Below are 22,263 nucleotides of genomic sequence, written 5' to 3'. Positions count from 1 at the left end.
AAATTCCATGATTTCTTAAACTTTTTGTGACAACATAGCATTGATGACGGTACAATGCTAAAAACTTACCTTTTTCAATCAAATCGATACTCAAAAATCGAAAAAATTATTTAGATTTTTAAGTCTTACTTATTTGTACGATAATGATGATAATAATACAAGTGTGTATAGAATACATATTTATAATTTCCAGATATATTTTAGAAATAAGTTAGTTGTGTAGTGACAAAATTCAACGTTATGGACTTAGTTATCATAATCTTATGTTTATAAGCAAAGAAATATATTTATCAAGTAATATAGCTACTTTTTCTATATTTGTATAATTATTATAAAAGTTACTTGGCACAATAGTTGCCGGTCACACTGTATTTTGATGTTGTCCAGCAGTATTTGTACTATTGTTTATGCTACTACACAATAATAGTGTCAGAATATGGAAGGTATGAGCATGAAAAAATTTTTTAACGTTGGTTGGCTTACAATAGAATCCACTTTATGAACATAATGTACTGCTACGATGATTTCATGTAGTTGATTAGTTTGGTATTGACATCTCAGACTGTGATATCAAATGAAAAAAATTAAATTACTATCATTTGAAATATTTATAAATTCGAAGAAAAAGGGATTTATATGCTTTAAAAAAGTTGACACTTGACACTCATTTATTTTAAAATAAACTTTTTATTTTAAATTGTAACAAAACATATTACAATACAAATTGAAGTGTATGATAATTCCTCTGATTCTCACACATCTGACAACTTACATGTGTAACACGAAAAATACACATAAGCTTACGTTAGAAGAAGTTTCAGGAGTAAATAATACGAAAGATAAACCAAGATTTGTAATTGAATTAACGTAGGAAAGTAAAAAAATGTTTGCCACAATGTATTCAACTACCATTCGGCTTATTTTTTTTCAATTTTTATTTATTTGTTTATTTTTTCATTAAATTACGTAATATTAATAACTTTCTTATTGACTGATTATCACATATTACAAGACAACGTAACAATCATGTGATTACATTATTAGACAACACCTGATTCAGGTATTGGGATCTAACTAACTTAGATACACATTTTTTTAACGCTTGCCGCAAATACGATTTTGTTGGAGCGTAAGTATGTTTGGGCACATCTCTCCGATGCCATGCATGCCATTTTACTCTAATCCCATCAGATTCTTATAAACACGTTCACTTAACGTATATTAGTCAATATATACAAAGTATACATACATTAAAAATTCATCATGTCAATTTGACGAAGAATTTCATACAACAGGTAGGTATATATTTATGTATAGGTTATAAATCGACGCACTATTTGCAGTCAAAAATTTCTTTCGTTGTTGCCGCGTCTTACACAAATGCGATGAGTTATGGAAGATTAGCTTAATTCGCAGCAGATTTGTTGAGAGCCCAGGAAAATAAAAGTAACAACAGTTGTAATTTTACAACATTACTGTTACATTACAACTATTGTTGTTTGTATTTTTCTAGGCTCTCAACTGGTGTGATGTAAATTTCGCTAATCACCCAATTTTAATCACTGTAACACGTTGAGAGTAATAACAAGAATTCGTTAAACATATTTATCATTTTTTGTGTGATTAAGTTACTCACTTGCATGCCTATACCCTCTTACTTGCTATTATAACCCTATACTCTTGCAACGTTAAGTCGACGTTTGTATACATATATTCATCATATACGTGAACAAACCTCTTAGGTATTGTATCAACTTCGATATTAACAATGTCAAACATCAAATAGCGCCAAAACTAATAAATGTACATTATTTACTACGTACATCAGATATAGACTATGAGGTGGTCTAATAATTTTCGTGGACCTTACATTGTAGAACTCAAAAGTTCAAAAAGAAAAGTTAGAGATGGAACTTTGCTTGTTTGATTTTTTAATTTACTGTCCCGTCTATGTCTGCATGGAAACTGACTTAAGTGTGTGTGCATGAGGCGCGTACCTGCACGTTTACGTATTTTTTCGCATTTTTTAAATGCTAAAATAAAGTGGTTTATGTGACTATCTTAGATGACGTAGGTTGATTATGATAAGAGCGACAAGCGTGAGATCGGCAATCCTGTGACAATTGTTGCTCACTACCTTTGATGTCACTGCAAAAAAATTCAAGCAAACTATGTAGCAGTTGTTCGTGCAAGAGGGATTCTTGATTTGCACAAATAATTTATTATACTCATCTAATTATCATTAGTTTTTTTTTTTTTTTTTTTTTTTTTAGTGATTACCTATTATAACGTAACTAACGTCCAAACAGAGGTTTTTTTCAAACAAATAACCTTATTAATAAATTGATTTTTTGTAACAACAAGGTTTGTTTTTATGCAAATATGCCTTCTGGAGCCCAATTGTCATAAACCAAAAAAGTAATTTACTTATAAATGAGGCAATAACTTGCTTGAATAGTAGATTTGATTCTATGTTGAAGTGCTGTTCGCTCAAGTCACTGGTTGAACGTCATTTCCATACAATCGATTTTTTAAAATCAAATTCACTTAATTAAACTGTACCAAACATACAAAGGAACAAATGAGGTAAGAGAGGAGTATACGTTTTTTGCTACTTGCAACTTTTTCAAATAATCTACACTGTGCACTGTATAATATACACTGTAGATAAAATGTGATTAATTGCTAACGTGTGTGTTGAAGCTTATTGAGTACGTGAAATTGATTTTGGTACAAATTAGAGAGCGAGTTATGTTGGAAAGGCATGAGATGGAAAGGGTGCCCTCGTCCGTCCAGAGATAGGGATCAAACAATGAATGGCAAATGCTTACCTCTCTCGGGCACAGGGTCGCCAACTCCAGTGCCGAGGTGCAGGACTTCGCTCGCCTGCTCGTAGATGTTTGGGATTTTGGCGATGCAGAGGAGGTTCAGGTGTCCCTGTTTGGTGTAGTGGAACGGCTGCAGCTGAAGACTTATTTCGCTCCACTGTTTGCCCTGACGAGGCGAGCGACCGCCACCGGCCGAGTATCCGCTGTAGTCGTGCTTCTCCAGGCTCTGCTTCGTCTCTGTGTCTTTCACCTGTTGATGAAGCAGACACGTGTATACGTGATATTATACAAACTTTATTATCGTCATTATTGCCTGCTGTATACTAAAAGAGTGTAGACAAACTCATTTGTGAGTTAAATAATGTACTCTAAATCTGTAGTTTTTATTGCGTTATTTGGGTAAGTCGATCGATTTCGACATAACAGCATTATTTCGTAGTATCTAGACATGGGTATCTTAAGTGCTTTGAACATTATTTCTGAACAATGTTCTGTTCAATAACTTTGATAAAAAATATAGTCAGTGAAATTGATACACCCCAATCTACTTGAATGCTGTTTAAATTGATTAAGTTTAAAGGTTTTTCAGTCATGGATTTATTTTTAACACCAACATATCAAACTATAAAGTACAATTTAAGCAATCGATAATATTATCCTGGCTGAGGAACGTCATGTATTTTAGAAGTAAAATCTTTTTTTTCATAAATGGTGAATGAAGCTAGTCATCGTTTACGCTTCTCGACAGTCAACAAACACCACTACAAACGAGTGTTATCAGTAGTATTGATTATTTCTTCAAATTATTGTAATATAGTGTTGTTTGGTAAATGTAACTTCAGATTTACAGTAAGGGACAAAATAGTGAGATACTTTATGACAACTCTGATGAATTTCTTCATTAAAAATCACAATTTAGTGATTCAATAAGAAAATTAAAACTTACTTAAGCACCTAAAGAGCATAAAAGTTATAAACAATTTATAACAATTTATGACATAAACCAGCGCAAAGCTTCGCATATGCGTCCTTTGTAATATAAAAATCTATGTACCGTAATTTAATATATTCTCATAAAGTTACATCAAAACCAGTGTTCTTACGTCTTTCACCATCCTCTTACATGAAACAAAATTGCAAACTGCGAAAGGTACTTTAAACATCTACGTGTTTGAACTAGAGGACGAGGCAGAGAAGTACAGTTGAAAGATCGAGTGAAATTACCTGTAAGTGAAACTCGATCAAGATTGTACAATCTGCCTCGTCCGAATAGATCAAAACCCTCCCAGAAGAGGTTCCCATCCCCCACTTTCGTACTTTGAAATTGCTTTGAAATAATGACAACATGGAGGGGGTGAAGCTGACAGACTGCCACAAGAGACAGTAACACAGCAGCGTCACCCGCAGTGAGCGCCAAAAACCTTAAAGTTTTAAAATATCCTGTGGTAAGTAGCATCTAACTAACTGGATAAGCGATACTACGTGTTTGATCTATTCGGACGAGGCAGATCGTACAATCTTGATCGAGTTTCACTTACAGGTAAGTTCACTCGATCTTTCAATTTTTTATTGAATAAATTTTGATAGTACAGATATTTATAGGACGAAAAATTTTCTGCAGCTTAATTCATATCGAAATTGACAATTTAATACGACATTTTTTGTAATCTTCGTTTGTTTGTGGAAGGAATAAATGAGATTTCGGAGATTACTTGAGCAACGTGTTTCTTTTCTTCTCTTTCACCTCACTTCTTTTCCATTGTTATATTATTCTACCAATGGCATAGCGTTGATTTTTCTCATGTTTCTGTACGAGACAATAAGCGAAGACAGTGTGTATTTATATCATAAAACATTTTCATAAAAATTATCAAATTTTAAAGCATTTCCAAAATCGAGACTTCAACACTCCAGAGATTTAAGTTGGAAAAATTTAGTGATTTTCTTAGTTAATAACAAGTATCATCATTTTATTTCAAATATTTTTCTTTGCTTCCAGATAAATAAATGATTAACATTCGTATTGCAAGATAATACCCATCTAAACTCGGTGCCATAGTATACATACCATTGAAGCACCAAAACGATTCTCTCGAGGTTTCAGGGCTCACCGTTCGAATGGGCCGAGAGGCACAGCTCGAATGAGAGAAGAGGACTCGCGTTACGCGCTGCCGCGAGAAGCGCATACATATATACATTATGGATGCGCGGGACAAGATCGAAGAGCAAATAGTTTTCAGAAAGCCATGGAGGAGGAGGCGAGTGGGCGCTTCATCGGTTCCCGTGTACAGGGGGATGGTGCAGTCGGGCGGAAGCGCCAAGTACTTAATGCGAGCTTTACGCTCCAACACTTTCACCGGCTCCTCCTCCTCTTTCCAGTCGCAAAAGGTAGCGCCGAGAGAATCCCAAACTGAGATCGGAGCACTGCACGTCTCCGACAAAGTATCTGTGCTCATGTATGGGTACTGCTTTGATGCTGTAGGCGAGTGCTCCGGGAGTATCGAAATCGAGGGGGTATTGGTTTTTCGGCGAGTAACTTTTGAGATGACTAATAGTTCATTTGCCATTTGAGCTTGGTAGATCTTGATAATTTTGTTGAATAGCACTGTTGCAGATGCTCTGCAGTTTTTTAGCTCCTGCACTACTTGTGACATTTCGTCAAAGTTTCTGCTGTCATCATTAGAGAGTTGACCAGGTTGACTATTTTCTTCAGTTAGATTGATGAGTTATGGGTTAGTCTTGAGTTAGAAATTCTGATTGCCTTCTGGGTGCCATAATGAAGAGAAAAATCTTCCTCGCCGATATTAAAACTAGTTGATTTGACTTAATTGTTGCTCATTGTTTTTTTTTTTTCAGTTTTTTTTTTCTCTTAATTATGGCCATATATTCTCGTAGCTTCAAATATTTGGTGTAGCTGGGTGAACCTTCTTCTTAACAGTTTAGGTTACTTCGTAGTACAATTTTCTTGGTCCTCAGTCGAACATTCATTCGTAAGGTGGCCTTCACCGCTGACATAACACACTTGTGACGCAAAAAGATGTATTGCATACATATCATGGAGAGAAACCATTTAAAAAGATCAAGCCAAAAAAAAACAGAGCAGCATCAGCTGGAAGACGAAAGGGAGATGGTACAAATGCAATGAAGAGGCGAAAAGCGAAAGGAGAGGCGATGTCACGGCACAAAACGCAAACTGAGAATGAAATTCCCCGGGACGCTATCGCAAGTAGTCCCGTTACGGCTCGTTGCACCGGAGAGTGCTGAGAAGTAGAGGCACTTTCCGACGCCAGCGTGCACTGAGGGGGTGGGGGTAATCAAGTTAGGGTATGTTTCTCTTTTTACCAGGAACAGCTAGATCTTGGCGAACGTGAGGTGATGTACATGACACTTGAAGGAAATCAGAATCGATAAGCGCAAGACGACCCCCGAGAGTCCACGTTTTGCTGGTGTACGGATAGCACCGTTGCTTTTGAGCTCATAAATCAGAGCAGCGAGAGGAGGAAGAGTGGAGCGTTGAAGCTCTCCAGGCACCCCAAGCGAATGAACGACTGCCTCCTGTGTATAATTCCATTGGCCGATGATGGGCCGATCCACCGGAGATGCAGTGCGGTCCGTATCGGTTATCGGCATGCATTGTCCAAGGGCGTCGTTGCTGGGCTCCCGATTGCGGCGATTACCCCCCTCCTTGTCCTCGATACGGGTCTTAATGGACCAGTCGGCCGGTGAGTAAATCATCTTGATTTATTTGTCTTTTTGGTAGAACCTCGACTGCGGCTGTTTTTTCATGGGATCAATATCAATCGTAAGCAGTACCACAATAAACAAAGGAAGAAAAATCGACCACTGCTTAAAATACATTTGGCTGGTAAAATGTGATATCACTACTTTAAAAAAAAAAAAAAAAAAAAAAAAAAAAAAAAAAAAAAAACGTACTACACATGAAAAAAGTTCCAAACTTTTCTTATCTCGACAAGTCTGCGAAATAAACACCTGTGTCCAGATAAGAACAACCTAGAGGCATGCGACAAACAGGAGCTTTATAGTTATTGCAGCATTACGGTAGCTTTACGCATGTATCAACTGAAGACAAAAAAAAAAAAGTAAGTTCGTATCTCGTTTAACAGCAGCATCAGCAGGAGTAGCATGAAGATATACGTATCCAAAGTTGGTTTAACCGAATTCTCGAGGTAGAGGAGAAAACTAATGGATGAAAGGAGAGGGTATATATAGGTCTCACTTGCATCGTTTTACATGTACTACATACGTGTACTATTGTAGAAATAAGCTCCAAAGAGCGCATACAAGTTTTTTGGTTTCCATGGCGAATTTGACTGTGAAAGGAAACGCAGTTGTTGCTAAACATCGTGTAACTACATTTACTGTAAGCTTAAGGTTTTTAAAAAAATCTGATGTATATTAGAGTAAACGAAGCTGAATCATAACAGAGGTCCCACCAAATACTGAGTTTGGCTTTGGGTACTTTTAAATCTCCGACGAGTACATACACTACACTAAATTAATGATGCAGTTTCACAAAAAATGGCTTGTAAAACTTGTAAAGGCTTGTATCTCATAAGCAGAGTCACGTAGAAGAAGAGCGTTTGTATCAGTGGAGAAAATGTGGATATTTTTACAGAATATGACATTTTTTTCATTCGATTTTGATAAGTGTGAAATCTCATGCAAAACCACTTACTCGCAGCTCGGAGGACTGTCGCTTTGTTAACTGTCGTTAAAAAAAAAGTTTGTTTTCCTTGAAATTTCAAACCTGTACAAAAATCAAAGTAAAAGTCAATTTCTTAGAAATTCCTTACATCCTTTACTTTGATCCAAACCACTGTGTATCCATTTTCAATACATGAGCCTTTTAAGCTTTGCGTATCATTGTCACACAGAGTTAATTTAAACTCCGGGAAGTATTTTACTATTTTTCTGTAATCAGAAAAGTTTTAAGCTTTGCAGGCCATATATAGTATCACTAATAAAATTTGTGAGAAAAATTTTACGGCCTGAGATGCTTTAATAATTACTCGCATATGCACGCAATATATGCTTCATCCAGTGTCTTCCTTTGCTGATTACACCGTAGTGTATACTCGAACGTAGACACGTTTAGGTGCACGTAGGGGAGCTAAGCATTTCTTTAAGGTAAACTATAAAAACTCGAGCGGAGCGATTGCCTTTGTCAGGTCGTCCTTCCCTATATTTATTAGGTTTCTCGTGGAACCATTGTGGCCTATTCACTCCACGGCCGTAGTTATATATAAATATACGGGAAGGAAGCGAGAACGAGAGAGGAGGAGGCAGGTATGGGCTGAGAAACAAGCTGTTTGTTCTGTTCTGAAACTCGAGATGTCTTTCTCGAATAACGAGGCACTCGAGTAATCCAACCCACCAGGCCACAACGAATTCATTGTCTATACTTGGTTATACGTGCTACAAAATTAATCCATCAAATGCCTCGAACTCTTGGAATTTTGCTCTATTATATGTGTATACTGTCGATGTATCGTGTGTGCGCCATGTATAGTTACCGGTGAGATAATTAGGTAGTAACAGAATAATGTTACATAACAGCTACGTGCAGATCTGAGAAATGACATCTCCTTTTGTTGCTCAAAGTTCTAAAATTTATCGTATTTCGTTTCATCACCTTTTGAGATTTTTACAACAAACTCTGGATTTGTGAAAGTTTCGAAAAAATTATGAAGTATGAGATATACCCTTGAAGTTACAAGAAAAATGTTTATGAATTACTGAATCCTTGATAATTTTTCAGTCATTTGATATAATGCGGTTGCCTACTTTAATCATTAATTATTTATTATGCACTCGTTACAATTGAAAATTAATTCTGTTTCTATGGCTGGTGCAACATTTGGAAGAATGGTTTCCTCAGTCATTTTTATGGATGAATTTTAAAATTCAGTGAATGTAATCAAATCGTCAAAAGTAGAAAAATAACTATCGTTTTATTATAATACCATCTAATTTTAAAAATGGAAAACCTTTTTTGTGATGAATCCTAGTTAACATAAATGTAAGCTATACGAGAAACACGAGCACCTTTGGCTCCATAAACCGTGAAAAATAAACATTTTAAAAATATTTTGACGTTGAACCCTGACAGTTAAAATTGTCAAAGGTAAATAAAATGAAAAAAAAAAAAAAAAAAAAAATGGGCCAACGATTGTTCCCCCACTTCCCGGGAGACCTTTGAAAGTTTGCCCATAAAGTATTTATTTACGCGCTGTGAATTTTTTCACTCTCCAGTGAACAAACGATCAATTACACCAACGCACTCGTGCTACAGCCATTTTTTCGGCACTGACCTGATTTATGGGTTTCCAAAACATCCGCTTGCCAAGTAATGTACACACGCTCCCAGGCCACACATTCGACAATCACACCAACGCCCGCCGCAACCTTTGAAACACATGCTTGGCACGTGTCCCGTGTTTACATGCACGAGCTTTTTCTCAAATTTTGTTCAAACAATCAATGCACGCGTACCAAATCCCCACCCAAAGTTCCACGTGTTTTGGTATGGCACCCACTTTGTAGCAGCATATACGCTTAGGCGTGTAAAGTAACGAGGGCGAATAATCGTCCTGATGCCGAGTGGGGGCTTATCCGAGCACGGGGACGTCAGCCATCGTCACGCCACATGATCCGCACTTGTCTTGTGCTTCGCTCCTTAGGGGTAAACATCCACTGCTTTGGGCGAACGGCAACGTGCTTTCGATTCCACATTACGTGCGGCTCTTTCTGCCACACACACACACATGCGGGAGCCGCGAGATAGTCGCTTCTGGTATTACGCTTATCTGCGGCACTTGCTCTCTCCTGTACGTAGCTCTGACGATCCTGGGGTGTTTACCCTACCCCCTCGAGGAGGTAGACGGGATGCCGGGGGGCTGTGCTACCCTTCGACCCCCTACTTTCAGGGCAGGATTTCCCCGCAAGCTGTTTCTCTTGACTATATTTTTTTTCCATCTATAATGATAATAAACGCTTTCCACGGAATTTTTTTTCTATCTCTTGTACCTGTACCTCCCCAGTGATGTTCAATTGAATGTTTTTAGGTAGAGGGTGCGGTCTTTTGAAGACATCGAGCGCTTTCTGAATATATCTCTTGCATTATTCTTTCTGCATGTGTGAATTCATCCCAGAAATCAGTAGGAAGTTTTTTTTCAAGTTTTTGTCTAAGTAAATAGCGTAAATTACACAAGTGATGGTTTCTCTTCTTGCTAACTTGATGGCGGATGAAATTCATTCTTGTGACTAACTTGAAAGTTGTTTTTCAAGTAAGCGCGTGCAGGGGAAAATATACAATATTTCATTCCGTTGAGCTTTCAAATGAAAGCTAAAATTTAAATGGCGTTTAAAAAGAGAAAAAAAAAATTGAGGTCCAATGTATGAGAAAATTTACCGAAACATTTGAACGAATATTCAGGCAGTTACAAAAGTCTTTGACATTGAAGGCTCGATTATAATGCCAAACCATTCACTCGTAACAGGGAGTGATATCAATGAACGTAACTTTTAATATTTATCTAAATAGGTATAAGGTTTAGGTTCAATCATAAACTCATCAGTATTCTTAAAATATAGTATCCAACTAACCTGAGCCCCGTTGAGGGTGAAAGAGAGGGTGACCAACGGCTTGGAGGGCGTCGTGCTGCAGTTCGCCTTGAGAGTGTCGCCGGGAGAGTAGTGGGCACGCTCCGACATGATCACGGGCTTATCCTTAGGTACGGCTGGAACGCAACAACAATCAAATCACGAAGCCTCGAGTCAACCACATATACTCTTGCAACAGCGACTCCCTATTCCCTCCGCGAGTGTACACGTTGTATACATGATGTAGGGTAGGTGCAAGGGCGAGGGACGCGCGCGATGATCACGTCATTTTCCAGTTAGCCGCGGGAGCTCATCCAATTTTCGGGTGCCGAGAGCTGATTAAATCGGTGGAAAGGAGCGAGACGAAGCTGCTGTGCAGTGGCTGGGGGTGACTGGACTCGTGTGTGTGTGTGTAATGTAATTGTTGGGAGTCGAGGCGAAAAATGAAATGGAGAAGGAAAGGCACGTACTTTTGCTGGTGTATGGAATATTGAAAAATTTTGGGGAGTCGCGGGAATAAATTGTTTGCTTTTCATTTAAATTGCATCGCGCTAGTCGTGCTGTTAAAATATAATGTCACCGATAATTTCTCGTCACAACGATGTACCAAAGGTTGGATTAATATTTCCAGTAATATTTTTAATATATATAAAAAAAAAAAAAAAATTGAAGAAAAGGCAAGGCATGTAGCAAAAGTACAATTCGCAATTTCGAATGATTTGTAAGAAAATGATGAAAAATTTGGTACTTACAAACAACAGTGAGAAATTTCGAGCTCTTCTGTGTGTAAAAGCTCTCTGAATCAGTAGTTGTTTCGCAGCTGAAGTTGCCAGTAAGTTGGAAGTCAACGTTTTTTATCACCACTTGATTTTCGGTAGAATCGTAAGGCTGAAAAAAGAAAATATTTATAAATATAAAAAGTATATTTATACTACTTTGTACAACATATTAAACATGCTTGAATAGTTAATAATCAAGCAATAGTTGTCAAGACAATACTTTGTTCAACTCGCCAATTGTGAACAGACGACGCTGTGTATCTTTTTATCAATGTATTTATTGAGGCACATAAATAAAAATAACAATAAATAATAAATCTTAATCAATATGTAAAAAAAATATGGAAATAAATTCAAATAACTGTCTCATACGATTTTTAATACTTTGTGAAGAAATATAAGAAATGTAATAACTCATAACCAAGTAAAACTGAAAACGAGTGAATGAAGATTAATACGACAGTGCTGTCAAATAAATGAACTCACATCTATCTGGATCCAGGTGTAGTTGAAAATTTTGATGGCGGGAGTCAGGCTGGGCAAGTACCTGTAGATCTCCTGTTCGCCGCGGTACCATTTGAGCGCGAAAAGGGGCTTGCCATCGAGGTCGTAGTGACAGCGCAGCGTCGCGTCGTGGCCCTGCTCCACCGCATCCCTCGGCAATATTTCCAGTCTGATGCTCCTCGAGTTCGCGTCTGAAAAATAAAGCGTATATTTGCTTGATTACAAAGGGTTGGAATTAATTATTTCATCGGGGCCACTGAGCTGTAATTTTGTTTATTTCTTTTTTTTTTTCCACATAAAAAAGAGGGGCTTCATTGATATTTTCCGGTGCGTCAGTTAGAATATCGTTTGCTTCCTATTGAGGTGTTATCTGTAGGTGATAAATTTGGTGGACAATCGGTGTGTTTATGACGAGTTGAGCGAATAGCCACTCAAAAAACAGTGAGTCTAGAAAAGCGTGTAAAACGGAGCAAAGGGAGGGAAACCTAAGGAAAACAAAGGGGAAGGCAACAACAATAGGGAAGGAAAAAAGGGGCCGGGAGCCAGAAAAACGAGGAAAATGCGAACTAGATGTGCACAAAGTTGGAAAAACTACCTTCCTCCCTCGGTGTCTTTCAGTGTTCCGAGTGAAAAGGAATCCCGCAAACGAAAGTGCGCTCCCACCCGTGCCGAGGGGATTTTGTTCGCTCCGTGCACATCTTTTGAGGCCACAACGTAACCGCCGCCGTCGTCGCACTCGTGTATGCTACAGCGTGTCATTATACGTAGTACTTATACTTATGCATATTGCTCAAACTATCGTGTTACTCACGACGAGGCTTTTGTTCAAACATTTGGTCTTCATGCGCAGGTGGTATTGTGCACACTTGCAGGCGTGTTAACATGAAACGATGCACGCCAGAACGAAAAATTCGTATCGCTAACTACACATTCACTCATCTGTGCCACCTCGAAAGAAAAGTGTAGTGTATAATTGTACACGGACGATATCTCTTGTTATTTATATGTATTCTGATGCTGCTTTTCTTTTACACATGTTGGACCATATAATTTTTCTGCTTAACAATTTTTGTAACAATAACAAAACAAACAACGAGTTATTTCATTTCATAATTTTTTCTTAACTCACAGGCTTGTTTAGCTGTAGGTGTGTTTGCTTCATAGGTTTCTCGGACATCGGTATTCCCCTGGTAGACGTGCGCTAGCATTGTGAAAACTACTATTCTTCCGTAATGTGCAAAATTATCAGTGATGCAAAGGGTGTTCATGGACACAAAACAGTCAACGCAAATTTAAACCTTGTGAATGAAAATGGTACAGGTCGGGGACCCCATGGGACTGACTCGTGCAAGTACGTACACACATAAAGAAACCGAACGCGTTGAAATTCCGATTAAAATGAGGGAACAATGGGCCACCGGCGACGTCTCGCGAGATAATACATCTATAGTCGCACGTACCTTCTCCCGTGCCCTCCACGCGCGTGTGCCATGCCCCCCCCCCTCCATCCCTTGTCTACCGAATCCGTCCCTCTTTCACTCCCTGCTGTGCCCAATTGGCCGAAAAATGAATGGCCTACGGCTTTTTGTTCGTACGATAAGTAAAGACAAAAGACCGTCTACGTATGTATCGGAAAAGGTGGTACACAAGTATGGGGGTGGACGGTGCATCGGGTGCTTCGTCGGTTTCCAGGAAAGTCCCATCCGAGTTGGCTACATCTTTTGAATCTCAAAGACGATCAAAGTTGCCTCGTTAGTGTAAATGGTCGAAAATCCAGCAGGACATTTCCCCATCCATGGCTTTATCATGAACCGTGAGGGCCTTTGATGGGCGAACTTGTTACTTTGACAAACACACGTGTATCCATATATTTTTCGCAATTATATTCTCTAAAAGTCGCGAAGCGTATAAGCGGATGAGTTTCGCGTCCAAGTTTACTTGAAAATTAATCATTGAAGTTACATTTTTTTTTGAGCGCAGGATATTTATAGTATAATGTGAGTCGTAAGTATGTTATTAAAGTGATGGAGTCAAAAACACTAGTATTCGAGTAAAACTGCATTGACGTATCGTTGTATGAATAGGTGAAAAACGTGCAATGAAGTAACTTTAGACCAATAATTGTAAGCTTTTGTATTAGGAGAAAATAAACTCAATATCCTGATCTTGGACTGCGACAGTATCAGCTGCAATAGCCGTCCCACCCCCACGTGGCAAATTGATTTTTAAAACGACGCAATAAAAATTCAAAGCTCGTAACGAGGCCACTTCCATTCCACTTTCTGAACCTCCTGATCACCAAGAGCAGCGCAGCACGAAAAATTTCTCCTTTTCCTTATTCGTGCGAGTGCATATACCATACCGTACACTCACACACAAGATAGTATAACTATCAGGCGTCGTGTCATGGAGGGCTACTGCCCTCATGGAAATTTTGTTTTACCTTCGAAAGAGCTTGCAGGTACCACCACCACCACTGTGTACGTACCCACTGCTCAGTAACAGCTAACCCTGGGGAGGACATATCTAATATGAATGTCGAAGAGCGAAGAATAATATCGCGTGGCAATCGCAACACCGTGAATTCTCCCTTTCGCTCCCTCGACACTGTACCTCCTCTCCCACCGACACCGAGCTTATATATCGATGTGAAAATTTAACGTATGCATCTGGGGAAATAACAGCGTTGCTTATATGTAAGGAAAAAAGAAAAAGAGAAGGAGTTCGGGTATATTGTGCCTCAGGAATCGAAGGACGTTTTGTTGTTCAACTGTCCTGTACTGTGTTGCTGCAGAGTGTATTTTATAAAATTTATACGAGTTTCCACAGCGAATGATTCAACTGCACGGTAGTATATTATAACGATGAGGCGATTCTTTTTTAATGCAAAATAAATCAAGTTTAATCCAATAAAAGTTTAGATGGACGCGATTTAAAAAAAAAACATACTGTTGGTACATTTTATTACAGAGAGAAAATACTATAGAATAAAGGAAGCGAATACGCGGGCATCAGTCTCCAAATATACTAACAGCAAGTGTAAAAGTCATGTGTAGGTAGGATAAATAATCAGAAGTTAACTGGTATTGGAAAAGAGAGGTTAAAATTTTCTTGATCCAGCCCGAGGTGAGTCGAGACTTGAGAATTAATGCTGCTGTGCCTTTAATTACAATTTTTACTAAAAAAAACTAAGTCTTGCACTACCCCTTTCTTTCCTTCATTTTCTTGTACAATCGGATTGTACCTCAGGAAAATTTCCTAGTGAACCTCAAGGGTCTTTGTAATTTAAATGAGCAAAAATTAATTGTTTTCTCCACTCTGACCTCTTTCAATTTTCACAGCACAGAACGTGTAACAACGATACTACGAAAAAAAAGTAGAAATTCCATGCATAAACAATTTATGGGGATGAATAATGATAAATATTATTACTGGTGGAGTTTCACACCTTAGATCGACATTTTTTAAGAATGGTAGAATATTGTACAAAAAACAAATTTCTCGTTTCCTGTAAGTCATCCGAAATATATTGAAACAAGTTGTGAGAGAAAAAAATATAATATGAAAAAAAAACTAGTTAGAAAAGGAGCGAATAACTGTTGGCTAACCATTACTTTTTTTGGTTGAAGGAGAAAAGCCGTATCCAGAGCTTTGAAGAAAACAATAGGTGTTTCAAAGGACTTCTGTTCGAAGGACCCACGACTTCCCATTTACCATAGATATTATTCATTTTAATGCTTTGAAATTGTGGCTGCCCAAACTAGCGTCCTTGTATATACAATATTTACCTGAATCGCACTTGATCCTCTACAGTTTCTACTTTGCTTCGTACTGTGTATGTATCACTTTCTATTTTATTTCTGATGTAAAGTAAAAGCAGCAATATCACACCACCAAATTATCAGGAAGAAAAATTATTTGCAATCATTTGCAAAAACTGTTAGTACAATCAATAAAAGGTTGTGAAATTAGTTTTAAATTGATAGTTTGACGCTTTCCAATCACAATTTCGTTGCTGCAACTTATTTTCACAGGTTGGAACCATTAAATTAGCCATTTTAATTCATTGAATAGGTAAGGTAATTGTTTGACTATATTGAATCATTTTTTACAATTTTTGTAGTTGATACAACTGATTTTTTTTCCAATTATGGAGAAAGGTGTTTAATATCCAAAAGTTATGAAAGCAACGCAGTTGGGTATTTATAAGTTATAAAGTTTTAAAGAATAGATGCACCAAGAAAATAATAATAGGCACATGGTGATTTTCATTTATTACTGTTAAATCCTTCATTGAAAAAAAAATGTATGACATATTACGATATTTGTAATGATTGAGGATGGCATTAACACTGATAAAATGTCTTATTTGCTACACGTTGATTAATTTTTTCAAATCGTATTGATAATGATCATAGAAGATGCGCCGTTAAATAAATAGTGGACTATACTCTTTTCAATAATTATTCCAAAGAAACTAAAAACGTTTCTTATGCACAACAGTGCATTAGCGAGCGAGTGCAATTCCATTGAAATTAAACTTTTCATATTTTTGCAATGTGATAATAATTTGTGTTGGTGAATTATGTTTATCATGGTACAGAGAAAATTTATCATACATGGAAAAAATTGCAATTTTAAGGTACGATGACTAGGTGCCATTCAACATTCAAACAAATTTCATTAAGCAAAAAAGAGGGTAAACTTTTCTCTCCTTGTGTATCTGCTATTTCTTTTTTCAACATATATATTTTATTGCGCGGTTACATACATGAACCAACTGTTTTCCAACTACCCCATCTAGATCCACGGTAATCGTACGAGGGAGTGGGAAAACTTCTAGTGCCATGGAGGGATATAATCATATTGGCAAATTAATGAGTTCATATAGTTATAATATAAAATGATAAAATTTCATCCTTTTGTTATCTTGCCCACTGTTTCTAAGTGAGTTTTAAATATATGAAATTAAAATGCTGTGTTTTTTTACAGGAATCCAGTCGATTTTTCTAGTGATATAACGAATAAAAAGAAATATAAAAAACTGCTGTACATTGCGGTACATCTGTTCCTAAACTATAGAGTATTTGTTGTATAGGTGAGAGCTGTATAGAAGATAATACTGAGAAAATAAAGCAGCAGCAGCACAAGCTTGTACTCGGAGTTTGCCTCGTGGCACTACGTGACCTGCAATTTGCCATCGTCGAGGGAAAAAATGGCAATGTAACACAGTCTATCGGGTTATAGGCAAGGCAGCATCATCACCAAGAGGGAGAGAGAGTCTTTTTCGATGATTTGACTCGGCCGCTTTTACCTCTGCTCTCCCTCACCTTTAGCACATTACAAGTCCTTTTATCCGCTAGGAAATAAGAGAGAAACCCGCTTTGCTAACTCGTTTTTCTAATATATCAAGCATCTCTCTCCCTCTCACTTTTGTTGTCCCTACTTCTCTTATTTGACTGGCCGCGGGCTGTCCCGTAAATAAGTATGAAAAGATAAGAAACAATTTATTTTCCTTGATGGAATCGCGATCAGAATCTACGTTTCCTACAGATAGACAAATTGGCTGTATTTCATAGCACCTCCTATGTTTGTCTTTCTTCGACCAAACTCTCAACACTTTCTGTATTCGACGGTTTATTACAAAAAGTATGCCAAAAAAAATTATCAAGCCATATCCATTTCACTATCCATTCATCTCTTAATCAATATATGGATAGCCATCGATTATACACACAAGTTGGCTGGCATACATCATTTTTATGTTGTTACAATTCACGAACATATTGTTGTATCCTCCTTTCAAATGTAGATGAAAAATCGATGCATTCAATGATGTCTGCTACTCAGAAATAATAATAATAATAACATAACATAACCAATGAAAGTACGAGAGTAACGAGAGTTGTCAAATAAATATTGGGACTTCCGAAACACATTTTACACTTTCACATAATTTCGTGTACCTACTTTTCGCGGGTCAAACTTAACACCACTAACTGATCTTCTTAACGACATAACTTTTTGAGTGAAAAAAAAAAAAAACGTATTGAATCTTAAAAACATATACTATTTGTCCACGTGATGATGCACCGAAGAAAAAGCATCATCATACTCTTCAGCAAGTCCTGTAAATATCCTTCCAATAATTTATTGAGTAAATGTACGGCATGCAGGCAGGAGTATAGGAGCGAGAATCTTGGTATGTCGCCCATGTATATCCAGACAATGGGCCAGCAGCAAAACCTCGAATTCGCCGGAGAGCTGCATTGGAGGACCGTAACGTCTGGTGCAAGATATCTGAATATTCAGGCACTTGTCATCGTAATAGGTACCTTTGGACCCACGTAGCTGCTGTAGGGCGTATTGGAGTCACGCGCGCGTGCCCATCTAATCGGAGCTACGGGAGAAAGAGAGAAGGGGGGGGGGGCGGAGAGACGAGGTCGCTGTTAATCTCGACATGTACATCGGGCGAATCGTGCCGCTGACGCTTGCCCCATTGTTTGGTTGCCTTCGCCCACCTCTTCTCTTTTTCACACTATTATCCACCGTCTCTGTCTCGGCCATCACTCTTTGACCCATTGCCCCTTTCAAAACGTATGCAAAACACACTCACTCCGTGGAAATACTAAGTTCACGGCGTGCAGGCTTTTGCGAATGTCCTCGTTTGTGTGGTTACAATAAAATTTTAACCTTAACAGATCAAGTGGGGTACTTTTGCAATTCATACTGCAGTTTATCTAACTGGCTAGTCATAAACACGATTTCGTACTTACGACTCGTGGCTGCCTTTGCCTTGTAAAATTATTTCGCCATGTTAATGGAGCCCTCATGAATAACCCTAGCAAGCGATAGAATAAAAAAGGACAAAAGGGGGGGAGGAGTTTGGTGAGAATGAGAGAGAGAGAGAACGGAAAAGCGCTTGCACGTTGAACCAGTTGGGTGTGGGTGCGCTTATATCGCGCGAGAAATCTCAACTTTTGCAAGCGTCCAGAAAAACCTTTTTGTCGTCAAAAGGAGCAGAGCTGGGGGCCAGTGTTTGCTGCTAAACTGCTTTTCGCGCTCGCGAGGCAAGAGAAACTTTCGCTATTCGACCGATATCATCCAATATTGTGCGCTGGCACTGGTACGTATACACGTAGACGCTTGGGAAAGAAATAAAGCTGGTGTCGTGGGTATAAATTTCAAATGCAAAGGAGAAAGAAGAAGGGCATGCACGTGTATAATACTCGCTAAGGAGATCCAGGATGCATCGGACAATGAGTGAGTATACTTATTCGTTGGGCGCGTGAGATGGGAAGGGATACTCTAAAACGTTGAAACTAATCGTGGCCAAGACAACAGGCGACGCTATACTCCACAGACGAGTGAAGTCTACTGGATTGTAATTGAAATCAATGCACAGTATACTTGAATAAGAAGAATAAAGATCGTTAGTTAAGATTTCTCGTTTGCAGTAAATTAGAAAGATATTTGCTAAACAAAGTTATTTCGTAGATGAGCGTGAGTCCAATCATGTGTAGAGAAGATTTGGTCCTTATTAGAGCTTATTCAAGTAGAACACATTATTAGCAAATTAGTACAAGTGTAATATTTGTGATAAATATAATATTTTCTAGAAAAAAAAAAAAAAAAAAAAAAAAACAGTTTTTTCTGGGTTGGGTATTTTACTTCTTGAATCTCTGTAGTAGCTGTATTTTGTCAATAAGTTGGAAATCGAGAGAACGTCCGCCACCGATGGCTAGAAAAGTGATACGTCAAGAGCAAGGAGAAGGTAACAGCGGGAGCAGTATAGGCGAGAACGAGAGTGAGGAAAGAGATAGAGAGGATATCGATAAGAACGCCAGCCCCGAAGAGCTGGGATGGTGGGAATGGTAAATATGCGAGTGAAACTCGCGTGGGAGGAAAATACTGCAGCCAGGAGGATTTTGCTTGGCTTGGAATGTTGCCGTCGTTTTTCGTCAATCTGACTTTGTCTTTTCTTTCGATCTTTTCTGAACATTTCGAGGATCGGCCGGCACCGAGACAAGGAATTTTTATTACCTGACTGATATTAAAGACCGAGAGAAAGAGACAAAGGAGGAAAAACATACAAAAGCTTGCCTTATTGGCTTTTGACGATATCTGGGACGGCTGCCAACCATTTAATTACCGTGCACGCTATGGGGCTCTCGTAAAATTGATCTAGATGCAGTGCTTCGTAGTATAGACTTGGCAAGTGTGTCTGCCAAGTTTTATCCTGCAAGTGGGGACATCCTTTTACATTCTCTTTTCAATTCTTTATGGATTTGTTGCACAATAATGTTGCCCAAGTTTTTCATACAATTTTCTTTATCCACTTGATTCGTGCAACTTCAACTACTGCACGGACCTCCAACCCCAGAATTACACTATCCAATTTCCATTTCACGGACTAATTACTGCTTATACTGTTTTGCTACATTAATGTAGTTGAATAATGTCAGTTCGTTGCAATAATCTAGGTGTAACTCACCAATATTTCTCTAATAATCAATCATGGAGCAGAGCTTTTAGCGCGACAAAGAAGATATCTATGGAAAATTCAGTCGATGCAGGTGCTTCACACTTGGCTGCACCGCCAGCACTTCTCCTCTGCTCTCTTACCTTATTTTTCCGATTCGCCGAGTATCGGGGACCACCAAAGCTTTCGTCGCTCAATGAGCTCGAAACTAAAAAGTATCAAATCTCACGAGTCTCATGTACGTATCACATGTTTACAGTCTATCCTTAAAATAACTACGTAAATAATAGTTTAACCCTTTTTTAAGGAAAATATTTCACGGTTCATAAAATGAAAGTACTTACAAATATACGTCATGGCATTTATAGTTAAATGGTAGACAGATAAGAGAAGGTAATTGGTTGAAAAACGTGAACTATTAAAATGATCGAAAAAAAGAGTCGAAATAGTCGAAGAAGTTGAACCTGTAATTCTGCACCGTATGCATATCACAGGTGATTTTAACATGGGTTATTTTTTTCGCTGCTAGCTTTTATTTAATTTATCTTTTCACTTTTTCTCTCTCATAAACGTATACAGGTAACGGTTAATATTCCAGCGGTCAGGGCTTGGTAAATAATGCTGTCACCGGTAATGCGCCCCGAGAATTTATGCTGACAATTTTTACGACTCATCTGCTCGTTAATCTCAACGCGTTCGTGGCCGATGTATACACATTTTCGAGCGATGCTAGTGTGCTGCACGCGTGGCCCTTCCGGTGGTGCGGACTATGTTATATAGATGCATACGCGCGTGCACGCGATGTGTTTAATGCGTGTCGAAGGAAGCGTGCACGCGTCGCCACACCCCATTGTTTGGTCTTGCGAGTAATAGGTACAATAGCCCTATTACTCTGGCATTATTTCCTCATTTTTATTTGCACTATCTCGCATCGATCACTGTAAAGTAAACTGTCTTCTCCCCACCTCATTCCGCCTCATTCCTTTCTTCTTACTCCTTTGCATCGGTCTGCCACTCCACTTTTTATTTAATATTATACGTATTTACTGCTGCTGTTGTTCTCTGCAAGTTTGGATAAGTAAAATAATATTCTTGAGCCACTGTGATGGTCTACTCGCTTTATATCGCAGAACTACTTTTTTTTTATTTTTCATTTACGTACGCCTCGTTTCCTCCGCCCCGCGTGAGCGCGACATGAATAATGAACTCAACCCAAAGAGAGATAAAAGTTGGCTCAAGTATTTTGTTAATGCAAAACATCATCGCACTACCTCTCAATCTCAATCTCTCTTTCTCCCACTCTCCCACACACATAACTGAAAAAAATAAAAATCTAATGTAATCCAATCTACAATCTTTTGCTCTCGCTATGGAATTTTGGGAATATGTTTGGCACTCTAATAATTTTGTGCTTCAATTTCATCACCTCTTTTGAGAAATAATTTATAGTTTTACGTGTATTTTTTATACTGCACTTGAGCTTCAAATAAAGTGCAAATTGCATTATGTATTAGCTCCCTTACTAGGACACTGTGTCCATAGCTTCTCGATAATTACTGATTCAATTTATGTAATCAACATGGAATCGTTTATCAACAGTAAGCGCTTCGTGTTATGTATACAGTCACCAAAACTTAATTTTTGAAGCATAAAATTCAAACGATTGTTATTATTTTTATCATTAAAACAAGATTTTCAACTTTAACCACGGCAGTGCTAAATTATATCCAAGTTAAGTGTTAGTTAAGATTTTAATCCATATTGATATTAAAACGTGAGATTATATGGATATAACCTTTTTGCTGTTTAATATGCCAGACCTACACGTAAATTACCTACATGCTGTCCCAAAAGTTTTGGAGGCGTCATCTGGAAGGTTGGTTGGTTGGCTGCTGGTATCGACGCACATTTATATGCGATTAGGCAAGCATCGGCGGTAAAAACGTGTCCCGAGCGACGACGCCAGCTGTGGTAGCGGCACATTTTCCTCTCCAGCCTTGCGCCCTCCTCTTCGCGCCAGACTTTTCAGCCATTAAATTGCATTTGT

At 38.2% G+C, this 22,263-nt stretch overlaps 1 protein-coding gene across 1 annotated transcript in view; it reads right to left on the bottom strand.

The window, feature by feature from the left end:
• Positions 1 to 821: 821 nt before the first annotated feature.
• The window catches only part of LOC111643304 (uncharacterized), a 34,401-nt gene continuing 12,959 nt past the window's right edge, over positions 822 to 22,263 (bottom strand). Inside the window, exons 2-6 of the mRNA XM_089589549.1 lie at positions 11,717 to 11,925; positions 11,204 to 11,339; positions 10,455 to 10,588; positions 2,832 to 3,078; positions 822 to 2,148 (exon numbers count right to left, since the gene is read on the bottom strand). Of these exons, the coding sequence (XP_089445675.1) occupies positions 2,057 to 2,148; positions 2,832 to 3,078; positions 10,455 to 10,588; positions 11,204 to 11,339; positions 11,717 to 11,925 (818 nt within the window). The 3' untranslated portion in view covers positions 822 to 2,056. The remainder of the gene's footprint in view (positions 2,149 to 2,831; positions 3,079 to 10,454; positions 10,589 to 11,203; positions 11,340 to 11,716; positions 11,926 to 22,263) is intronic.

This window comes from Copidosoma floridanum, unplaced genomic scaffold (assembly GCF_036245765.1).
Source record: "Copidosoma floridanum isolate Cflo_tuat_1 unplaced genomic scaffold, Cflo_Japanese_pri ptg000009l, whole genome shotgun sequence".
In the NCBI taxonomy this organism is placed as follows: Eukaryota; Metazoa; Arthropoda; class Insecta; order Hymenoptera; family Encyrtidae; genus Copidosoma; species Copidosoma floridanum.
Note: the sequence above shows the minus strand (reverse complement) of the source record. Positions and strands in the feature narration are given on the sequence as shown.